At 35.4% G+C, this 16,170-nt stretch overlaps 2 protein-coding genes across 11 annotated transcripts in view; one reads left to right on the top strand and one right to left on the bottom strand.

The window, feature by feature from the left end:
• LOC108693259 (nicastrin) overlaps positions 1-585 on the top strand; it is a 4,644-nt gene extending 4,059 nt beyond the window's left edge. The window contains exon 9 of the mRNA XM_018202116.1: positions 101-585. Within this exon, the coding sequence (XP_018057605.1) occupies positions 101-122 (22 nt within the window). The 3' untranslated portion in view covers positions 123-585. The remainder of the gene's footprint in view (positions 1-100) is intronic.
• A 4,238-nt stretch (positions 586-4,823) lies between these two features.
• Positions 4,824-16,170, bottom strand: part of LOC108693262 (homeobox protein PKNOX2-like) — an 11,685-nt gene continuing 338 nt past the window's right edge. The window contains exons 1-8 of one of the 10 annotated variants that reach the window (XM_018202119.1): positions 16,039-16,164; positions 12,945-13,110; positions 10,159-10,269; positions 9,377-9,686; positions 8,026-8,226; positions 7,434-7,728; positions 5,945-6,138; positions 4,824-5,867 (exon numbers count right to left, since the gene is read on the bottom strand). In XM_018202119.1, the coding sequence (XP_018057608.1) occupies positions 5,547-5,867; positions 5,945-6,138; positions 7,434-7,728; positions 8,026-8,226; positions 9,377-9,685 (1,320 nt within the window). In that variant the 5' untranslated portion in view covers position 9,686; positions 10,159-10,269; positions 12,945-13,110; positions 16,039-16,164 and the 3' untranslated portion in view covers positions 4,824-5,546. The other 9 variants (XM_018202123.1, XM_018202125.1, XM_018202121.1 and 6 more) reach the window with 9 other exon arrangements.

Raw genomic sequence — 16,170 nt, 5'->3', positions numbered from 1 at the left:
GATATATTTAAAGTATATTATAAATATATATATATATATTTATATATAAACGTGAAATTGAAATAACATATTTTAAAATAAATTATCATACACATTATATTTTTAGGAGAACTGATTGCTAGGGATACGCTGCGGACCACATATCAATGACCAGGTTAGATAATCATCAAGAAGATCGAGATGTTCCAATAACTAGCCTTTAACCTTGTATGTGTGGTACGCCCTCGGAAGATTTTTATAGCTCGAAAACTATCTGGATATGTCACATTATCACTCTTATAATTTTTATCTTTTATTTATCGCTTCATCCGCAGTGTTCAATTGAAAAAAATCACGGATGCATCTTTGATACTCAATGTAAACAGTAAAGTGAATCTTTCTTCTATCTTTTTGTTTAATATCTATATTATAAATTATTTATGAAGTTACATATATGAGAAAAGACATTAGACGATTGAACGGTAACTCGATAAAATTAATGGTTTTGTATTGTGTACGCGTGTATATAAATGAATGTATGTGTATGTATGTATAAGGTATAGTCGCATTAATAAGATTTTGTAAAATAAAAATTATATAAAAGAACGCAAGCATAGTAACTTTTTTTAATAGTGATAAAAGATTGTTACTCATGTAACATTAAAAAATCAAATGATAAGTCGATCGTGAAAAAGTATACTTCTTTCTGCCCCTCTTTTGCCAAGTTATTGATTTGAAGGATAATAATATATGAATTATCAAGATGTCTTTTTGCTATAAATTTCGAGTGCATATTTGCTTAATCATTTTCACTTTACATACAATATATATTACTTTTCATTAGAGCAATAAAATGTGAACGTGTGTTACAAAAACGTATCAACAATATTAAAACAAATAGCTTCTTACATAATTATGATAAGAATAAAAAAGGAATAATGCAAGCGTGATGGCATTTATTATCGATAAACAACTTATTTAACAGGGCATTGATGTACACGGGAAAGAATTTAATTTGTATATCTATGCTTTGTGTATGTTCTTTAGTATACATATAAGTATATAATGTGTTTCTCATTTACGACTCGAAATTTGGACAAAGTTAGAAATGGGCCATTCTCGGAAGAAAGTTGATTCAGATTAGAAATTTACAGAATTTTTCTTTAGATTCATTCTAGATAATCAAAGATAGAGTGTTATCAGGATATTCTTAACTAGCTCAACATCTAATTGAAAATTGAACTATTCTCCTGTGCTGCTTCTCACCACTCGGCCATAGGCACGCAATAGAATAGAATATGTGCATGTAAAAAAAACTCACTTTTTCATCTTGAATATATGCATTGAAATAAAGGCGAAGAGTTAGAATATTACTAGACAGAATTAGAATATTATTTAATCCAAATGAATTAGGAATATTTGTTTACGAATATTTGTAATATGAAGCAAGCACATAATTATGAAATTCTGTGAATAACACATCACTTTTGTGATGTTCTATTCTATTTTTATATCTACGTATAATATAATTTCTCCATTTTTTATTATATAATTATATTATACACGAATATCTACGAGAGAAATGGAACAAAAATGACATTCACAGAATACAAAACGGATGTTGTTTCTCGGATCAAAATTAATTCATAAACTTTTATAGTCCTTTGTCGAGAGTACTCTCTTTTATAATAATCTTAGAATAATCGCAAATCTATTTGTTACGTTGAAAACTCTACTATATTTGACCCATTTCTATCTTTATATATCTTTTTTTTTATCTAAAGGCCTGTTCTTTTTATCTGAACTTCTACGGTTCGTCTTTCCTCTTTTTTTTTCTCCAACGTGGAGAAAAAAAGATGAAAGATGAACTATACAAGAACTTTAGCTAAAGAAAACAGACTTTAATTCTCGATAGATAATTTATTTGCATCGTTGTTAATGCGACGGTTACGTCTCTTTCCGTACAAAGTGTTCACATGCTCGTAATAAATCTTTATATCACGGACACCTATGTAAAAAAAGCGAGTGTCCGGTGAAAAATATGCCAGGAGCATATACGCGTCTTGTCCACGTGCATATGGATGGAAACGTTCTACGCAACGCACGTCCCGACATACGTTCAACCTCTTCGGTAATCTGTTTACGCTTTCTTTTAACTAATTTTTATTTAGTATACAAGGATGAAGTAGGAGGCTGGGCACCGCCCACCGAATTATCACAGTCGTCTGGTGCCGCAGCACATACGTATACGTGGTTCAGCCTTACAACCTACTTCTTAATCTACTCTCTTTATTCTACGTTTATTTATTTCTCGGATGCAGTATAGTCCCGTACAAGGTGACTTATCAAAGCAATGATTACTAGAGGAGCGATTATACTTTTTTTTTACATATTAGATCGCAATTACATGTTATTGCTTTACATGTTATAGCAGAGAATAGCACAGATCTTTTTAGTGAATGCTTTCTCTACAAGCTAAGAGATAGCAATGCCAAGTAATGTTTTATATCTTATTGTTTTTATTTTTTAAATTCATCAGTTGTAACTGATCATTAAACAAACTGATGTCGTGGTACCGTGTACGGGAGCTATACTGTCAGCTGTCTGCAACTGATAATATCGTTTTACTCAAGTCATATTGCATATTCAAGTTCATTCCGCATAATTATGACGTTCTAATCACCGTTATGATTGAGTGGAAAATCTTGCATACAAAAATCAATACGTCTGAGAAACAACAAAAATAGAAGAAATTACAGGGTTATAAGAATAGATCGAACAAGCTACTAATGGAAGCACTCTGTCATTGGCTATATACATTGACTCAACGCAAAAATTATAAGTACAGAAGAAATGATATTTGGCCACCTAAGGCAACCATGTCGACAGACTACATTATATGACACATTCTCCTCCTATAATCGAGTGACTAGTGTCAGCTTATCGTTAACTGCTCTCACTATTCGTGAAAACAGTAATGGCAGAACTGATATAAACTGAGAACGAAACAGAAATTTCACGTTCTGCAAACCTGTTGGTATAGCAAGATCATATCCCCTTATAGAATTGTCAACTTGGAAACAACTAATTTACGCTATATTACTTTACGTCGGATTTAACAAAGTAAAAATAGACTTAGACATTCAAATCTCGATGGACGGATCGCGGGGAAATGATAACATCGGAGAAAGCATAAATATATCCGCGCATATATGCATCAGGAAGAATAGTATGTACACGAGAATGCATCGGCGAGGACAGTCAGTTCGCAAGTAAATATTAAGTTTTTTCATACTCGTATGGGAAGCTCTAAATAAATAAGCTTCTTCGAAATAACGCGATAAAGAAAATTTCTGCTGATAAAACGTAATGATCACATGTAGACAGCCAGTGCGTAAACATTAATATTCCAAAATGTCATATATATCGTTGAATATATCCAATTCTTTTTTCAAGTATTAGCTTTTCTGTAACATACTTGGTAATATTTGTTCTATTTTGTCCATTCCTCTCTTTCTCTGTCTTACTAACAGTTCCGCATGTAATATGTACAGTAGTATCATATAACACGTGCAGTACACGCTTAAGAGACGACACTTAGAGTTTAAAAATATAATCATCATATATTTAAAGTAGTATTATATCATCATTGCATTATGGTTGTGTTTGCTGCTGCTGTTGCTGTTATTACTATTATTATTATATAATTATAATTATAGTTATTATTATCGATAGCGTAATAATTATTATCATTATTAGTTTTATTATTATTATTATCATGGAGGGACAGTTCGCTATGCCACGACACTGCAGAGCTGAACAAAGACTAAACGCGGAAGTTACCACGCTCTTTAATGGCACGAAAAATACAATTAATATTGCATGCTATACTAATTCTCCTCTAACTTGGAAATTAATTGATTATGTTATTTTTTTACAAATGTGCCACATAATATGCCTAATCAAATAGCTTACAACTTTTAATTAATGTTAGTAAAAATCATTATCATTTTTCATATTACACTGTCCATATTGATTTTATACAAGTTATCAATCATAAAGCGGATAAATGAATTTCAATTTTAAAAAAGCTTACACGAATTATAACTGTAAACAAAAAATACGTGAATATTTTGTTGTGACACAAAAATAATAATTATTGTGGTAGGAGCAGTACAGGTATTAGTAGTACTAGGTAGTAGTAATAGTAGTAATAGTTTAGTAATAGTAGTAATAGTAATAGTAGTAGTAGTAGTAATTTTAGTAATAGGAGCGATAATAATAGGAGTTAACAATAATATTGACAATGATAGTAGAAATAGTAGTATAGTGATAGTGGTAATGGAAGGAATAGCAATAGTAATAGTGATACTATTACTAGAAGTAGCATAGTAGTAATAATATATAGTAGGAGTAATAGTAATAATATTAATCATGATAATGGTAGTAGTAGTATCTGGGTAACAATATTAATCGTAACAATAGCAGTAATAACATAATATTGGCAAAGCTAGCAGAAAAAAATTTCATTTTGTCTATTTTGTTTTATTATACGTCTAATGAAATATCAAAATTATATACGAAAAAGATCGACAATTAACGTATCATATCGAAAATATACAAAAGAACGAATTTATACAGTTTCAGAGGATAAGTGCTTAAAAATGTACATTGAAACAATGGAAAATATGAATGGCTATCATAAAAATATTTCTTTTCTCGGGAAATATTTGTTCGTCAAATTGTTATAATATAATCACGTTACTCACACACACACACACACGCGCGCGCGCGCGCGCGCGCGCGCGCGCACACACACGCACACAGACACACACACACACACATATATAACGTAATTATATTTTAAACAATATATCTTTTACATACATTACATAAGATGCGTTTCATTTGGCGCTTACAATGCTCGCGAACATTATTTGACCTTGTTTAACATTGATAAACAACAAGGATAAAACAATTCCATAAGCGTTGCGAGCATTAAGTGGAACGCATCCATAAGGCGTCATAAATAATAGACATCCTATAGAGACTAAATCATTAGAAACATACGTTTGTTACAAGCAGTTTGTAACTAACAAAAGATCGTGATTCCAAAGAAAGCTCAGATTTATCTTCATCATTTGTGCGCAGTTTACTTAAAAATTTGTCATCGAAAAATAAATAACATTTTTCCAAATAATACAATACAAACGTATGTATGTTCGTTCAATTAGACATACTTAAAAGTAAGCTTCTCTTTCTAGTACCTATTCAATCTCAGTTCTCGTCTCTCAGTCCATTACAACGTGTGGATAATATGTGAGCCGAGATTAAAATCTAATCAGTTGTCATAAAAAAGCAGACGATTGGGTAGCTGACGAATACTATCAAAGTATCGAATGATCAGAGAGCGTGATAACCTCTATCCACATATTCTTAACTTTCACAAGATTAATTACGTATTTGACAGTTAAAGCGATATCTATTCCCGAATATCTTAATACTGTAATGAGCAACTGGATTTGAAGGTACCGTAAAGAGGTTGACGTTTCGGTGATCGACAGAGGTCAGTGAAGATCATCCTCATCGCTATCGTTACCGTCTTTCGATCTAGCGGCACCTCCCTCACCGTCGCTAGAACCCGAATCACTCGCCGAATCATCGGATTGCCAGCCCGCTTGCTGCTGCTGAGCCGCTTGTTGCTGCACTGCATGTTTCGAAGTCTTATGACGTTTTCCTGCGCGCGACGTCGCGTCAGTGCCCGCGCCGTCTAACATAGGCTGTAGGATTCGTCGACGGGCGTTGATGAACCAATTGTTCACTTGTAGTAACGTTAAATTTGTCTGGCTGGCAATCTGACGCTTCTCGTCTTCGGTTGGATAAGGATGCTGCAATAGATACACGTTGGATTACGATTGAACGAAGCAACTGTAATTTTTTTGCAAATTATCAGTAAGTTACTTACTACTAAATGCTGAAAGAGCCACGTTCGCATGATGCTGGTTGCCTGTTTGGGTAAGACACCCCGTTTCTGACGTCCCTTTCTAGCGCTACCATGATTATTTCTATGATTCCCAGCGTGATTTGAAGCCGTGTTGCTGACACTCTCCTCCTCATCTTCGCTCGCCGCAGGGGAAGGCGAAGCTGCAACTGTAATGTCTAAACACAATCGATGTGTTCTATTACTTACTTCTTATGATTCACGTTTATAACGTAATGATACAATTTGTGCGTTGAGAGATGGTAACGACAACGAATCGTTGCTATTTTTCAACCCATATGCGCTAAAGAAAACATGTTATATTTCTGTATAAAGATTATTTCGCAGATTTCCTTCGTGTCCAGATCCATTCTTGGGCTGCAAGGTTCACGAAACGTTGGCATTCTAAGAATGGATTTGGATATAGAGGAAACTCGCGAAACGCATAATTTTTGTATTTTAGGAAGCACCGTGGAAGCCTCAAGAATATTATGTTATATTTCTAACCGAAATACTTTTTATCATTAGCATTCCCGGCATCCGCGTATTCCACGTTTTTTCGTTCTTGCAACGCGACTAATCCCCAGTATCCAGCTTCTTCCAGATATATTCTGTCAGAAATCGTCTGTAGATACTCACTACTGTCATCTATAAACGAGATTTTAAGAGATTTATCATGCACAAAATACTGCCTCAGGAAGAGAAGAAAGAGTTTATTGAAATCTTGTAAAGTAAAAAATTCTGAATTTTTCAGTTATTTTTATCTAAAATTTCAGATAAAATTAGAGAATTTAAAAAATGAAACTTTGAAACAAATTAAAATAAGTAATAGTTAATAAGTAACACAAATAAATTATATAATACTTTAATAGAAGATGAAAAGTCCACAAGATTATATCTTTTTCTAGAATTAGCGAATTATTCTTTTCTGCTGACAATGAATGTTGTTATTTACTTGTCATGCTGATTTTTTAAATATAACTCACGAGTCATACAAGAATGTACACGAATGCATACTTATTGCTGATTGTCAACATTCAAAAAATGATCAGAGAAAGAAATTTAAGAGACAGAATATAAAAATAAAATTCCATAAAAATTCCCAATTTTCAAGGGTAAAATATTTTCTAAAAATTCCAGATTTTTCCAGTTTTTTTTCAGATCATAAATACTGAAAAAAAATCATATTTTTTATGAGAAAAAATAAAATCTCGATCAATTAGCTGATTCTGATTTGCATTGATCAACACAACTTTCTATCGACAACGAACGATTGAAAGGAGGAATCCATTTGGTGATGCAATGAATGCATTCGATAGACTCAACAATTTAGTCAACACTCGCTGCTATTGGCGTACTCTTCTAGATCTAAGCTCTAATTAGAATATACTAATAGCAACGAGCACTTATTTACTCAACCGTTGCTTTGCTGAATACACTCAATGGTGCGATAGCTCTCGCGGTTCAGACTCACCTTGGCCGAGATACATGTCGTTAACCGGGGCGCATGGATGCGCCCCGATTTGCGAGAGAGGCGTGCTTCCATGTATAGTGGACGGTGAGAGCGGATCGTCGTGGTCCTGGCTAGTGGATTTGCCCGAGCGCTGGACGGCGGAAGACGGTCGGACCGACGAAAGTGGATCGTGATTAACGACGCTCTCTTCCCGTGTGTGCGAATTCGCGCCATCGTTCTCCGCCACGGCATCCCCACGGCTCACTCTGAATCCGTTAGCTCCCGACTCAACATCATTGCCTGTAGATGACAGCACCTGGCAAATATATGTCTCAACTAGCCGTCAGAGAGCAGGGATGGGAAATTCAGTAATATCTCAAGAGATGTACGCATATACTCGTACACGGTGATGTAATATATTACATATTACCGTTTTGATTGATTCAACGGCAATTTAAATCGCAATGCATAAACGCGGTAATGACAATAACGATATCGCGAGATTCTTCGCGTACATCCCTTTTACTACGGGAATATCTACGTTGGTAAGGGGGATAGACCGGACAGACCGGGGAGCCTAGCTTCATCGTAGTATATCGGGCAAACGTCTAACCTGCAACGGACTGCTGCCGTTGCTTCCACTTGACGGACCCATGTCGTGCCCGTGGTGGCTGTAGTCGCTGCGTAACAGATTCTCGCTCTGCATCTTGCCCTTCAAACATGTGATGTACCTGTTGCAGAAGTCCTTGCACAACTCTTGCACCTTCTCCAGCTCCAATAGGTGAATACGTAGCACCTGTATCGCTTTGATCATCTGCAAAAAAACGTATCTCCATAGAAACGCGCTTAAACACTTCGTTCAACCGATCGTCATTTCTCGTTTCTTCCTTCATTCATTTGTTCCTGATATTGACTTTGCGAAGTCGCGTGGAAAAACGAAGGAAGGACGAGCGAAAAGTTTATAAAAAGAAGGAATCTAATAAGTATGAAGAAGAGTCTAATAGATATGCATTTTACTGGCAATGCAACCATCATGCTTAATAGCATTAGAAATTTTGAACAAAAGTAGCAGCGACAATTCTTCCAAAGAATTTATTTGTTTCTAGATCCAATAACTGCTTTTTACGCTCTTTTTCCAACATCGTATTGCACTGTAACTGCCTCGCCTCGAGAGCTGCAGTAGTCGCAGTGGCAATATGATTACCATTTATGGCATTTATGACGTCATTGATGGAACTAGATGCTATTGCAACACATAATAACGGAACACAATTTTTTAGTACTACTAATATCGGCAGTATATATAGAAACACAGCTAATGACATATATCATGCCTAAAATCTAGACTAATGATGTATATACTAAAACCTTGTGTCCACAATGCTAAAAATCCGAGATTTTGAACGAGGAAAAAATTGATCAATCACATTGATCAATTGGCCAAGTTGTTCATATGTAATATGAACTCAATTTCTTTCTCCATTCGAAATTTCGGATCGATTTTTAGCATGGACACAAGGCTTCAGACCAAGCATTCGGGATTCTACATAAGAGATTGAGGATTGGAAATTAGAATTCATTCAATCAGAATGGAATAGATTAAAATTAAAATTATTTGATTGATAGAGAATTCAAAGCTTCAATTAGCAATCCTCAATTTCTAATTCTGATATGGATTTATTTGCTAACAGAATAAAATACCACATTGACTACAGAAATTAAACACACTGCTATTTCAATCATTCATCATCATAAAAATTATTCTCTTTAAGTTTATGAAATTTTACTTCGTTTCTGCCAACAGTGTACTAGACTATGTCATAAACATGAGTTTAATGCAGACGTAGACGATACCGAATCTATTGAAATATCTCAGCAAATCTATTGTCAATCTATTGTACTGCAATTTGTTTACTGGGATGTATGTCATCGAGAGATTCATCTTAATAAAAAGTATGTCTTACCAAACCGTCAATCTCGGGGTCATTGATCAGGAAAGGCTTTCGGTCTCTTTCTTGGTGCTGGACAAAAGCCTGTATGTCCATGTTGAAGCTTTCGGACGTGGAGTTGTCCGAGCTCTGGGTCGCTTGTTCGCATCTTTCGAAGAGTAACGCCAGCAGCGGGAAGAGCGGATGTTTATAAACGGCTCTCTTGTCGGCTTCGAACTGGGCCTGATCCTGATGAGTCGTGTAATCGGCGACCCCACTCGCAGGGTCCTGATCGTATCCGGGAGTCACCATCGCTAGCGCAACGGCGGTATTACCCTCTTGCATCCTGTCATAAGCACATTATGTATTTATCATTCGATTCCCGAATTATCTTCTTTCGAATTATCAATCACAATTTATAATATTATTAATACATTTTAGCCTTTTGCTCCAATTTCTAAGTTGCGATGTTGATTTATTTTATTAACTATAAACTTTACACTGGTTCTATAATAAGGAGATAATCGGTAATCTGTAGTCAGGATTGGTAGCCAACTTCTAAAACTATCAACTTATAGTGGAACCAACGTTACAGTTGAAATCTGACTAAGCTCGCTTAGTCCCGAAACACATAAATATAGTCTTAAACATTAAGAAATTGATCAATCATAATCGATTATTCTCCTTATAATATTTAACTATAATAGATCACATTTCTTATGGTTTAAGGCTTAAAACTTAAGTTTTGTGCCTAAAAATTTTATTGTAGACGCCGTTTAAAATCTCCTTATAAACGTCGCTTCATAGATTCTTCTTACCTATCATTCCCCCTTGGCAATTCCCATTCTCATCTGGATTCCTCGTAACTCCGTTCCCTTTACGCCTAAGATTCAATTACTCGTTCGTTAAATCCGTTCGATTGGAGGATTCTTTAAGAAGAAAAAAATCGCAATGAGAATCTCGAGTTCGTTTACATGCTTTCTTCTTAAGATACACAAATCGATACAAATTAACACACTCGGACACAGTCCGAGTTTGCCGCAATTAAATGGAACGTCATATGTAATGTGTGCGAATTGTTAATACCTTACCTCACAAAATTACAATTAGTTCTAAAACTTCTCAAACAGTATTTTCTAATGTATATTATATTGTGGATGTATTTTAATATCGTCAAAATCACATTTAAACACTCCGATTTTCCTCCCGAACAGAGTCGAAAAGTGACTAAGTTTGAACAAAATTGTAAATGAAAAGCGACGTGTGTGTGTCGATTTGCATCAAAAGTGTTGACTGTATTCCTTAAGGCTACGTTCGGAAACATCCGTTCTTTTATCCTGTTGTTTAATGTTGGGTGAATAACAAGGATATACGAAGGCAATAGGATGTTTCCGAACGCAGCTTAAAAGGAAAGTAACCATCATCTCGTCAAGAGGTTAATTCCTACTTATAATCGCTCCGCAAAATTCAAAAGGGATAAAAAGAGAAAAAAAAAGGATATTCACAAGGAAGTGAAAAATCAATAAAGAGAGAAAAACAAGAAAAAGAGAAACGAAGAAAAACGCGTCCCGCCGCGCCACACCGCGTGAACAATCGAACGATGCGGCACCGCATTTAAATGTCATCATTAGATAGCATTGGCGCCATCGGCGCCCGGGACTCTCATCGATTTCGGAACGACGTATCTTCTGCGATGCGGGGTTAAATAGCGCCACTAGAAGAAAGAAAAAAAGAAAGATAATAAAGATAATCCGGAAAAACGCACGCGTGTGAAATATCCTAACGGGTGTCCCAGGCCAGTTCCCTCGAGAACTGGCAGCAAGTGGCGAAGTACAAAGAGCAAAATCGCGCACGAGATCGTCTTACGTAAAGGTAATGAGTGTTTTTTTTTCTTTCTGTTTTTTTTCCTCCAAGCGAGAACGTCATACGTCAATATATGTCGATTCAAATCTACTCTTATTGACGATTAATTTAACGCTGTGTCATTAATAATGTGAGAGAAAAGTTGTTGATGTATGTATATGATTAGAATTGTAGGACTCTCGAGAAATTCCAAGAGGTGATTATCGCAGAGTTAAAGTCGAGAGCGAATGAGCGCGTTCAGATTCAACAATTAAGTGAGCGTTCGCTGCTATTAGTGTATTCTTTTAAACCTGAACGTTTGATCGGATGATCTAGAAGAATACATTAATAACAGCACTTACTGAACTTGAGTCCGTTGAATGCCTCCCAGAATACTGCGTTTAGCAGTGGAAACTCAGTGAGTGCTCAGTAATTCTTCAATATGATTAGTTCCTATAATTAGATTCGGCGAAGAATTAAAAGCAAGAACCAATTATACAATAGAATGACTGAGCGCTTACTAATGAGTTTTCTATATTGAATGCAACCAATGGACGTCCGATATATATGGGTTACGTTTAGCAGAAAAAGCAGCTTTGCAATTGTAAGATTCTTTATTATTGGTCTTGCTCTTAGTTTCTCACTGAATCTAAATATATAACAGGCTTTTTACAATAAGTCATTAGTTTATAAGTCCACAACCTTGCCTTAAGGAGCTGATTCTATAATGTCTGTAGTCTTAGTTTCAATCGATGAAGATTTGACCAATCAAACGTCGGTTGTACAAGTTGGCTATTAGTCAACTTCATCGATAGGACAACTGACTCATTGTAGAATCAACATGAGCCATAAAGAGAAACATTGCTTCCTATTTCTAAACTGTTTTCGAGCAATCTTTGAACTTTAATCGTTATTAATGTAAGCGAATTGAGAAAAATCTAATTTTTACGGCTTAAAAGCAAGGTTGTGAACGTAAATTCAATTAGGAACACATAAAAAACGTAAGACAACAAAATTAAGCAGCAGCGAATCAACTAATTACATAATGGAGAACATAAAATAGTTCTCTTTTATTATGATCGGTCGATTCGCTTACTGTGTTTCTAAATTCACCTAAGCTTTAATGTCTTTCTACAATAAGCCATTAATCATAAATCAGAAGTCAGAAGCTAAAAATGGACGACTGTGATTAGTCAATTTCAAACTTCTAACTTCTGATTTATGGCTAATTGCCTATTGTAGAATGGCCATAAATCTTAAGATCATGACACACAAAAAATTTAAGTAGTAAGCAGTAAGGAAATTAATGTATTGGATTGGCTACGTTTACATTATGACCTTACAGCCTTACTTTTTATTTATGATTGGCCAATTCGATTACTTCTTACGTTTTATTACTTAAGTTTTTTGCCATGTGGTCCTTAAGCCCTAAGCAATTCATCATAAACTACAATTACCCTTAATCGGGTTTAATAACATCCATAGTTAGAAACTAACCAATCACAATCATTCCATTCTTCAGAGGAATTGCTAGGGAATTGCTAAGGATTAGTCGTAGTTCATAACTACATATATTATTAAATCTGATTAAAGGTGCCGTGTAAATGTAGTCATAATCGATTATTTTCCTCACGTTCGATTATGATCGGTCTTTTTTTAGGCTTAAGTAAATACTTGGTACTTAAGTAAGTAATCGGCTTAAGTAAGTACATTCTAATCATATTAAGGAATTTTACAATTGTAAAACGTTTTCCACAGCTACCCTCTCATCGCTGAGACACACCGAATCGCGCGTTGGAAGAGCAAGTGAACGTTCCCTCAGCACGTGGATTCGCCGCTTCGAAAACAGCAGGGGACCGGCCTTGTTTACTGTCTGTCAATCATCAGGTTGAGCCTAACCTGCGTGACTCACTCGCTTCCGCACGCCGCTGCGCAGAAAAGCAACCACTGTTAAAACACGCCCTTCAAACGTTATACTTTACACGACAGGCGGACCGCGCCTCCTCCTCCTTCTCTTCCTCCTACACCTCTCTTCCCAAACGCGCGCTGCTTTTCCCGGTTTGTCATTGCTTTGATAAAATCGAAAAGTGATCACCACCGCGCACCGGAAATGATTAAAAATACACGATCAAACATCGTGGTATTTCTCCACAAAAAAAAAAAAAATGTACTAAAGACTATACAAGAGTCTGGTCGCGAATTTTGTCAAAACAAGAATAAAGCCTAAAGCCTTGTGGACTTTTTATAATAAGTTATTATGTAAGTTGTAAGTCTAAATACAACTAATCACAATCGAGTATGAGAAGAATAATCAATTATGATTGGTTTCTCATAGCTTAAGGTTTAAGGATCATGGCATACAAAAAATTTAAGTAGTAAAATAAATAATAAAATGTAAACAGTAAGGGCTTTACCTCGGATCTACGATAGATTTTTAAACCTTAAGTCATAAGGACAAATCATTTGACACAAATGAATTATTCTCTTCGCATTCGATTGTAACTGATTAATTTCTTACGACTTAAAACATTTATTATAGATACGGACTTAAGCTGACCTATAATCTTAAGACAGTGTCTTATGACTTGAGTCTTATGTAAGGATTTATTTAAGACTTATGGGCCTTCTATAATAAGCCATAGTCATAAATTAAAAGTCAGAAGCTAAAAATTGACGATTGTGATTAGTCAATTTCTGACTTCTGATTTATGATTAATGGCTTATTAGAAGGTCCATTATGTCTTTAGTAAGAGTCTGAGCACAAGAATTGTCTTATGATTTATGTTTTAAAGCCCTTATATTTATACACTTTTAAGACATAAGTCATGAGATAGTTCTTATGTTACTCAAGGCATAAGACTTATGGTTATTCTATAATAAGCCATTAGTCATAAATCAGAAATTAGAAGTTGGAAATTGACGACTGTGATTGGTCAATTTCCAGTTTCTAATTTCTAATTTATGATTAATGGCTTATTGTAGAATGCGTATTAAATTAATAATAAGACACTGTCTTAAGATTATGAATTAGCCTTTCTGTTACAGCCCTAAGTGAAAATTGGCCAATCACAATAGAGATCATAAGGCCATAGTGTAAGCAATAGCAAATCCAACATGTTGTCTAGGTTCACAATCTTATTTTACGAGACCCTAAGCTGTAAAGCCATAAGAAATTGATCAATCACAGTCGATTATTTTTCTTATATTCAACTATGATTGATCAATTTCTTACAGAAACTTACAGCCTCTTAAAGCAAAGTTGTGGATGTTGATTTCTTACTGCTTAAGTTTTTGTACCATGGCACCAATAGTTAAGCTTACATAATAGTTTATTGTAGAAAGTTCATTAAACATAATAAAAAGCACAGACAATAAGAACAAGGAATAAAAGTATCAAAATATACAACAGGTATAATAAGTCTTAAACTATAAGAAATCAATCATAATTGATTATTATTCTCTTTATATTCGATTATGATTGGCTAATATCTTAATGGCTTAAAAACTAAGAGATTTCAATCTATCAGAAACTGTGTGTTCTGGTAAATACAATTTTTGAGAGGTTGAAATCTATTATTTCCTGTTCCATTGCTGAAACACAATAGGTGTAATAAGCCATAAGAAATCAATCATTGATTTTCTTCTCACATTTGACTGATTGGCCTTAGGACTATTGCAGACAAAATTCCAGTAAGTTAAGGCATAACTTAAGCCAATGCATAATCTAACGAAAGTAAACTTATTTATAAGGCAAATTTGTCTTACGGATAAGTTTGCTATTTTATTTCCATTAGATTACATAGATTTAAAGCAATATTTTGATTGGCTCATTGGCCTCAGTTTACGTCTTATGATTACTATTACAGAAATTTTATCTACGCCCTTACAGCTTAAAGCTTTACTACTCGTATTGTGATTCAAGATTTATTCTTGTTTGAGAAAAAAACGCGATATTATCTTACTCATTTACTAAAGTTGACAAAAAGGACGATAAATCAAAAGTTGGTCATCTTCTGGCCAAATGAAATGTCATCAGCTGATCATCAGATTCTAGTCCCATCTCGTTTTTGAACGTTTTAAATAAAATATTCATCTCGTAGATATGAATGCTTGTTTACGTCGTGCGTTTTTTTTCTCCCGCCCAAGAAAGCAACGCGCTTTCGCGGAGGATCCGCAAAACGACCCACCTTTTTCTCACAAAAATGTCGGACGAGCGATTCGAAGGGTAATTATCGACTCCAATAGGCACGTTTACCGAAAGATTCAAAAATGATTCTTATTCCTTCGGCTCTTGTGACATGCGATATGAAATCCAAAAAGATGTAAAACCCATGTCTTAAGGATTGTTGAATTACAGACATAAAATTCAATCAATCAATAAAGGAATGGATTAAAATTAAAGTTACCTGACAGGTCGAATTCTAATTTTATTAATTCGTAATTCTCAGTTTCCAATACGTTGTGTGACACGGGGTTTAACTCGTACACGAGATAATTAAGAATGTCGATATTAGTCGTAATCATGAGAACGCTAACTTGAAACGATCGAGAGATCGAAGGGCGACAATGACGACAATGTCGCTCGTCCACGAGAGCGTGACTCGATTCACCGTCGTGCGCGCAAGTCGAGTCGACCTTGTCCCAGCGAGAAAAATGGGCGTTCACGCAGCGCATGTACGATCGTCGCACTGAAAACGAATTCTAACCGAACCTAACCTCGCGGTAGCAGCAGCTGCTGAGCTGCCGCCCGCCGTCGGCCGTCGTTGTCGTGTGGAAACACCGAACAAATGTTCTAACAGTTGCCGATCGCGAACGCATGGAATCGGTTCGTGTAACTTACGTTACACAGCTCTTACCGTGATTTAACGGTAGGGTCGATCCACCTACAAGCGGTACGCTACTCCACCGTTGCGCAATACGTCTCGTTTTGTTTTCACGCAAATACGCAGGGCGACGAAGGGTGAGAGCCTTGTGTTTCGTCCGCATAC

Source organism: Atta colombica, unplaced genomic scaffold (genome assembly GCF_001594045.1).
Source record: "Atta colombica isolate Treedump-2 unplaced genomic scaffold, Acol1.0 scaffold89, whole genome shotgun sequence".
Taxonomy (NCBI): domain Eukaryota; kingdom Metazoa; phylum Arthropoda; class Insecta; order Hymenoptera; family Formicidae; genus Atta; species Atta colombica.
Note: the sequence above shows the minus strand (reverse complement) of the source record. Positions and strands in the feature narration are given on the sequence as shown.